Below are 7,646 nucleotides of genomic sequence, written 5' to 3'. Positions count from 1 at the left end.
CTGTGATTGACTGTACGAGGCAAAAGAGATCGAAAGCTAAGTGGCGGTAAGTCACAAAATCCTTCAAATGTAACTGTTATTGAAAACAACTTGTTCAGACTCGTATAATGGAATACAATATATTTTTTAAGAGTAACTGGTAGGTGTTTGTGAGGCCAGGAAGATATTTTGTTGAGAATTTGCTAGCAAGTTAACTTTCAACTTGTTTGCTAACTAGCTAGCGTTAGCTTGGTAGCCACCAAATGCGCTAGTTCCTTAGCTTGATGCTACCATCGTCAGCTAGTTGGGGAACGCCTAGTAACTTGGGACCATTAATGCTCAATAAATAACTGACGCCAATGCGTTATTGCCTCACGGTCGACTTAATCATACCATTTCGATCGGATTACAGCTCATAAGCAAACTTTCAAAGAGATAAACGGTAACTCATCTACCTAATTTTACGTCGATCAACTAACGGTGGTTAGTTCGTTTGCCAACGTAAACTGAGGCAATTGCCGTTTTACAGACTAACAGACAAACAGTAACGTTATAAGCGGTCGTTGTAAGGTTGCTGCTCAAATGTATGTTTTGTCATTTAGTGTTTGTTACGTGAATCCCCTTATCGCTGGCAATATAAAGCTCAGTCTAACTAACATCACTGATCTTGGGACACTAACTTTATATAGTTAGTTGATATTTACCCAGGTGTCCTTTCTCAGTTTTCAGGTGCTGCAGCCCCAGTGGTCGTAGGCAGGATGCAGACCATAAAGTGTGTGGTGGTGGGTGACGGGGCAGTGGGGAAAACCTGCCTGCTCATCTCCTACACCACCAACGCCTTCCCCGAGGAGTACATCCCCACCGTGTTTGACAACTACAGCGCCCAGATGAGCGTGGACGGACGCACCGTCAGCCTCAACCTGTGGGACACGGCCGGCCAGGAGGAGTACGACCGCCTGCGCACCCTCTCCTACCCGCAGACCAACGTCTTCATCATCTGCTTTAGCATCGGCAGCCCCTCCTCCCACGCCAACGTCAGGCACAAGTGGCACCCCGAGGTGTCCCACCACTGCCCCAATGTGCCCATCCTACTGGTGGGCACCAAGAGAGACCTGAGGGGCGACGCGGAGACGGTGAAGAAGCTGAAGGAGCAGGGCCTGGCTCCCACCACCCAGCAGCAGGGCAACGCCCTGGCCAAGCAGATCGGCGCCGTCAAGTACATGGAGTGTTCCGCTCTCCTGCAGGAAGGCGTCAGAGAGGTGTTCGCTGAGGCCGTGCGGGCAGTGTTGTACCCGGTCACGAAAAAGAACACCAAGAAGTGTGCGCTGTTGTAATGAACGGTTGCCGGACTTGGACTGCGGGAGGGGGATGACGGAGATGCAGCACGGATGCTGTGGAAGGCTGAGAGGAAGGTCATCATCTAGCTGCCTCCGCCCGCCCGGCCTCCACCAGTGTAGACTTTTATTTCAGCTCCTTTGTTACTCCTCTCTTACTTATTCATCTCCTGGAGGATTTCATTCCATTGCCGTCTTCACCAAAGTGACTAAGCCAAAATGGGGGCAACAGACTGGATCTCCTCTCTCTTTTCTCTCGGCCTCTTACATTTTAACGTTTCATATTTACGCCTTATTTTTCAACCCTCCCCCCTCTCAATTTGACATCCGTTCTAGACTAACAGATTGTCTGCTTTGCCTTATAAAATCGCATGCTGATCATGGTTGTCAACTCACAAGCCATAATAACAACAACAAAAACAACCAACCAAGCTAGTGCCCTGTTTGACTGGAGAGAAGAGATCTGCCTTTGTTCAGGTGGAGAAATAATGACTACCTCATACTCTCACCTAGGTTACATCTCATTATAGTCTCGAGCAACTTCACCACCTAGATGCTTTGAATAGCAAATCTAGATGTAATAAACAGCAAGCAGAGGGTGAACAACTGTTAATTTCAAGCGACTTGGGTCCAGACAAGGCGTGACGTCTCCCGGGCAAATGCCACTTCCCCTTAATCATCAGTGTGCACGGATTAGAGGTGAACCTCCTTCCAGCCGGAGTTTCTCCTGTGCTCAGTGTGGCATGTTAGAGCTGTCTGGCACGCTGCCCTGGCTGCCAGGCTCTTTGCACTGCTCTCTCTCTCTCTCACTGCCATGCATGGAGGAGCCAGTAGACCTGTGAAGATAAGCTGGCGCCATTAAAAAGCAACCGACCGTTTGCCCTCTCCAGTATTGGAGGAACAGGTGTCTCTGTGGCGCAGCCAAATTAACCCCCATTTGGTACTGGATTCTATCATAATCAGGAAGTCTCTGGTTGTTGGGAGTACAACCCTCCTCTGTCTACATCTTACGCGCCAGGCTCACACAAGAGTGCGGTTAAAACCATGCCTAAGAATCACTTTTTGACAGGGTGGGGGTGTCATACATTTTGACTAATTATGTTGAATTGACTCTGTAAATTGTCCCCCCTCCCTCAAATGTTTTTTTCTTTTAACCCATGATGAGGAGTGTGGTCACGGCCGAAGTTGAATATTTTTTGTGTGTCATAGCCTATGTTTATTTGATCAGTAAGATATGTTTGTGTTTTATAGTTAATACTCAGATTAGATAAGCCACAACTCCCACAAGCTCCCTGTGTCAGTCACATTATTGCCATACATTTTTCACGCTTGACAGTTATGAGACCTCTACATCATTGATTTCTTATTGCATAGTGCCATACGTTTTAACCGGCTTGTGCTAAGCCTATATATTGTTCCTTAATTGTCTTGGTTAGCTGAATATCATTCCATCTTGAAGGAAGCACATTGTGATAACCGCCTTGTAGCTTGGTGGTAATTATTCTTATTTTTACCTTTGTTAACAGCATTAGCTACAATGTCTAAAGAGCCTTTTAACTTGGTCAGGTGCCTTTGTCTAAAACCAAAGACCGTAGCAAAACGCCCCGCTATCAAACTCAACGGTTCTTAATATAGTGCCATGAGAACTTTTATATACGGTTTGATACACGGTGAACCAACTCTGGTTGTGTGTGTGTTCATATATTTTCAGAAGCTTTATGCAATATTTCCTGCCAATAAACGCACTCTCCTAGCCCTCCATATAACACACAGGTGCTAAACTGACATCTCGCTCAGCACGTCTGTGTGCGTTTGTGAAATGGAGCACTTGTGGGCCACATCTCTATAACGGGTTGTGGTTTGCATCACTGCTGCAGTGAGACCCAGGCTTACGAGCACAACTGACACATAACGCGCGGCAAGAAGCTCCGTCGGTGGAAAGTGCCTTGCCCCGATCTTTGAGGATTTTTATATAGTTTTATGAAATATTTTTTTAAGTGGATAAATGGTTGCTTATGTGTGCCCACAACTGCCAGTAATAATAACAGTAAGCATTTTTACCATATTTTGTTTTGTCAGTTATTTTCATTTAATCATGTGAATGAGGCATATTATAAGTAAACCTAGAATGTGGCCTGTGTAAAGTATAGAAACGCGTAACAATAAATGCGGTTTGTCTGAGAAAGAAGTATGATGAGAATTTTCCCAGATGCGTATGACTGCGTGTGTGGAGGGGTGAATGTAGGTGTACGATGTTTCATGTGTCAACTGTGGTGAGCTTGTTTTTCTGCCATGTCCTGATTTCACTCGGCTAGCGCTGTCGACATGGAACATACAACCTGTGGGCTCTTTGTCTGTGTCCCCGGAGCTGTCCGTATGCTACCGTGTGCGTGGTACTACACTTTTTACACTGGGAACTTGATTTGTAGAAATCTATTTGTAATTGTTTTATATATAACAAAAGCATATTTGTATAAATGAACTAACAGTGAGATGATTTTAAATTATGCCGAATAAAATGGTGGTTAAACCCAAGGCAGTGTATTTTTTTCTTCCCCCCCCCCCCCCTCCTGATACCACGGGTCCTTCAAATATTTGAAAGTTTGTGAATTTTGGGTGGGGGTGGGGGTGGGGGGGGGGGTCAAGGCCTTGAAAGTTTTTGAAAATAGACATGTGTCATTGAAAGTGATTGAATTTATATATTTTGTGCATGAATAGAAAGTTTGTTTGGTATTTTCTTTACTTCAGTAAATCGGTTAACACCGCACGCGGTTGAGACGTGGTTCACGCCTCTAATTATTATCTGTGAGCTTCGGCAAAGCCTGCTAGTTCTCATTCTGAACATTCTCAGTGTAGTAACAGTAAGTAACCTTGATCCTTGTCTTAAACTATGCAGTGTTGTTGGGTCTTTGAACATTTTCAGGAAATTGGGCCTTTTAAGTCCTTGGATTTGATGTCTAACAGGGAACCCTGATTTAATTAATATGATAGGTTTGCACACGTATAAAAGATTAAGACTTGAAGAACTCTAGTAGATATTATTAGCACATTAGCGCATAGCTGGGTGATGATGAACGAATAGTCACGCTGAGATGAGAACTCAGCCTGAGTCACACATGTACACAAAGCTGCTTGTTTTGCTTTAGGGAGCCAGACCACAGACTCCACAGTATATCCCTGTAGCACACAGCACTAGCAGTTAAACCAATGTCATTACCATTTCTGAACACTAGATGGACACAGAACTCTAGCTTACCTCCACATTAGGCAGAATGAGTGCCATTCTTCACAACAGAGTTAATGGTCTATACCCACCCCCTTTTCAGGGCCATCATTCAACTTAGCAGACACCCACAAGTTCAATCAGTTGTAGGGGCTTAGAAACTAAACGTGCTGCTAACTCTGAAAGATTCCTTTGACCTTTATGGGTGGAGGCTCTGACACATGACAGATGTGTTGAACTCCACCAAAAACTCATTACACCACCACTGCCGCAGCGTTTAGAGCCTATTTCCTCTGCAATGGGAGGCGCTCCGTTCCGCATGTTTTACAACCGAGACACAGCTCACCGTGTTATACAGGTTCCCAAACTTTGCCAGCGTCTGGTGTGTTGTTGTGTTGTTGTGTTGGTGTGTTGTTGTGTTGGTCTGTTGGTGTGTTGGTCTGTTGGTCTGTTGGTGTGTTGGTGTGTTAGTGTGTTAGTGTGTTGGTGTGTTGGTGTGCGACAGTTATTTCAGTGATCTTGGAAGGCATTCGGGAACGAGAGAGACACCTGAGCAGATGACGAGAAGGTACAGACTGGGGTAGACTGTTCAACCATATTGTCCAGGGGGCCACATTATCAGAACGCTAAGGGGCCCGGGGGCCGGACATTTCCCTGAGCTATTATTATCATCAGCGCCACCACAGTCATAGCCTCATGGTCCATTTTGATATTTTTTTTCTAATTCTATTTTCTTTTCAGAAACAAACAAAACAAAAAATAGTTACAGATCAAAATCAACCCAAAGATGAAAAACAAAAAACAGGACTTGATTTGTATGTGCTGATGAAGCCTCTGTGTCATAGACAGAGGAGATTGAGGGGGCAGAGAGAGAGAGAGAGAGAGAGAGAGAGAGGTGAGAGAGACACAGAGAGGGGAGAGAGAGAGAGAGAGAGAGAGAGAGGTGAGAGACACAGAGAGGGGAGAGAGAGAGAGAGAGGTGAGAGACACAGAGAGGGGAGAGAGAGAGAGAGAGAGAGAGAGGAGATTTTCCTTCCTCCCCCCCTCCCCCCCATCTATATCAGATAGGACTGTTACAGACAGACAGTACATTATGCTTAAAGGCTTATGAGACTTGTAATGAAGCAGTTATGGTCGTCCATTTTTAGGTGAGGGAACAGCATAATGGCCATATAAGTGTTATCTGTATGAATTAGAGGCATAGACGTCTCCTAATGCTGGGGGTAGGAAGTCATGAATCACAGATGACTTTAATATTTCAATGTCTCCATAACTGTTTTTCTACCCCTCTCTCTCTCTCTCTCTCTCTCTCTCTCTCTCTCTCTCCCCGCTTTATGTTCATTTATATAGCACATTTCAGCAACAAGACGATACATAAAACATTAAAAGCATCGAGACAAAGTGAAAAAGAACGTTCATATAAAAGAACAAGCAAAATGCAATTCAAAGTGCTTTACAGAGTAATAAAATATTGGCAGATGCACAACTCAAAAATGAACTGACTTTAGGGTACGGCCAAAAAAAGATAGGCTACTTGTGAAGGATCCAGCACTCAAAATGTCCTTTTTTGTCATTTACTCATCTCACAGTGTTGTCAACGGACGCATTTCAGCACAAAGCCTTCATCAGCGTTGCGTTGCATACGGTGGAAATGACGTTTACCGGTAAATACATATTTGTGGACCCATCAGGCCAAACAAAGAAGGGAAACACAGGTGTATACAATGCAATCAAGCATTCAATCAATCCATAAACAAACAGGACCAAAAGAGCTGTCAGAATCACCAGTTTCCACAAAGTATTAGGTTCCAACCAGGAAAAGACATCCCACTGGGGAACATCTTCTAGAAGAATGATATAGTAAGTTAAAAGTAGCAATAAAAACAAACATAATTGAACAAATATAGAAAATGGACAATGTATCACATCTTTAAAGAGCTCACATTTTTAGCATAGAAAAATTGATATCTAGGAAATAGACCAAACATATCTGGGAAAGTGGGCAATATATATATAGAAAATATACACATAATATCTGATACCTCCAATGACAGACCTATAGGTGTAGGAAAAGGTTGAACCCTAGTGCCAGCTGGGGAAATCAGCCTCTAAAGCTACACCCCGCACATACAGCTATAAGCAGAAAGTAGCAGAAATTATGTTTAGCTACAATAATGAAGAACTGAAAATGACCTTCTCAGCATACAAAAGTACACAAGTAAAAATACAGCAAAAACATCACCATACTTGAAAGAGATTTATGTTTGCACAAGGTCTTCATTTCATTTAGATTTCCCCCCAGTATGGTGATTTGCTGTTTTTGCTGTATTTTTACTTATGTACTTGAGAAGGAAATTTTCCACCTCTTCTGTGAGTGAACCCATACATTTTGATCCTCTGTCCTTCCTGATAATACTCACTCTTGATCTGATATTTCCATCAGATCTTACTGCCTAAGGGAGACGAGCGTCATGGATTCTCCTCTAGGTCCACAGATGGATGGGAATCCTACAGGGTAAAGATACATCTCTGTCGTCTAGCTCTTTTGCCTCCTGTCTATCCATACTTCCCTCAATCCTGTCTGCTCTTGATCAGATCTTTATATCAGATATCACTGCCACTTGCAGATGCAATCTAGGATTTTCTGGTCAAAGCCTCTCCCATCCGTCAGACAGATATCAGAGAAGGTTAAAGGTTAATAAATAAAGCTCTTTTTCCTAGATAAAGCTTTCTCATCTAGCTCGGTGGTTCTCAAACCTTTTCATGTCAAGGACCCCTAAACGGACGCAAATTAGACCACGGACCCCCATTTGATAAGTTTTGTGTTTAGTTATTTTATTACAGAAAGTGTATGAAACCCATGAGCAAAATAATTATAGGCTACATTCTGTCATTGTGTTACTTATGGAAATGGAAGGACATGTATTGTAATAATTACCCTTTTTGCTGCCCCCCCCCCCCCCTGGAACCCCCTCAAGGAACCCTATGGTCCCCAGAGACCCCACTTTGAGAACCACTGATGTCGCTCTTTTCAGTTAAGTGAGATCTGTGATCTCCATTTGCATTTGTGTGTTGAAATGAAACGGGGCATGACGCTGTGATTTGAACCC

At 43.7% G+C, this 7,646-nt stretch overlaps 1 protein-coding gene across 1 annotated transcript; it reads left to right on the top strand.

Annotated features, from left to right (window-relative positions):
• Positions 1–3,848, top strand: LOC310790642 (rho-related GTP-binding protein RhoG-like). Its single transcript, XM_083652357.1, has 2 exons — positions 1–46; positions 702–3,848. Exon 2 carries the CDS (start codon positions 738–740, stop codon positions 1,311–1,313), a length of 576 nt encoding a protein of 191 aa, XP_083508483.1. The 5' UTR covers positions 1–46; positions 702–737; the 3' UTR covers positions 1,314–3,848.
• The last annotated feature ends 3,798 nt before the right edge of the window (positions 3,849–7,646 follow it).

The sequence above is a fragment of the Poromitra crassiceps genome, assembly GCF_964638095.1.
Source record: "Poromitra crassiceps genome assembly, chromosome: 15".
NCBI classification, from domain to species: Eukaryota; Metazoa; Chordata; class Actinopteri; order Beryciformes; family Melamphaidae; genus Poromitra; species Poromitra crassiceps.
The sequence above is the reverse complement of the archived record's forward strand: the minus strand, read 5'-3'. Positions and strand labels throughout refer to the sequence as shown.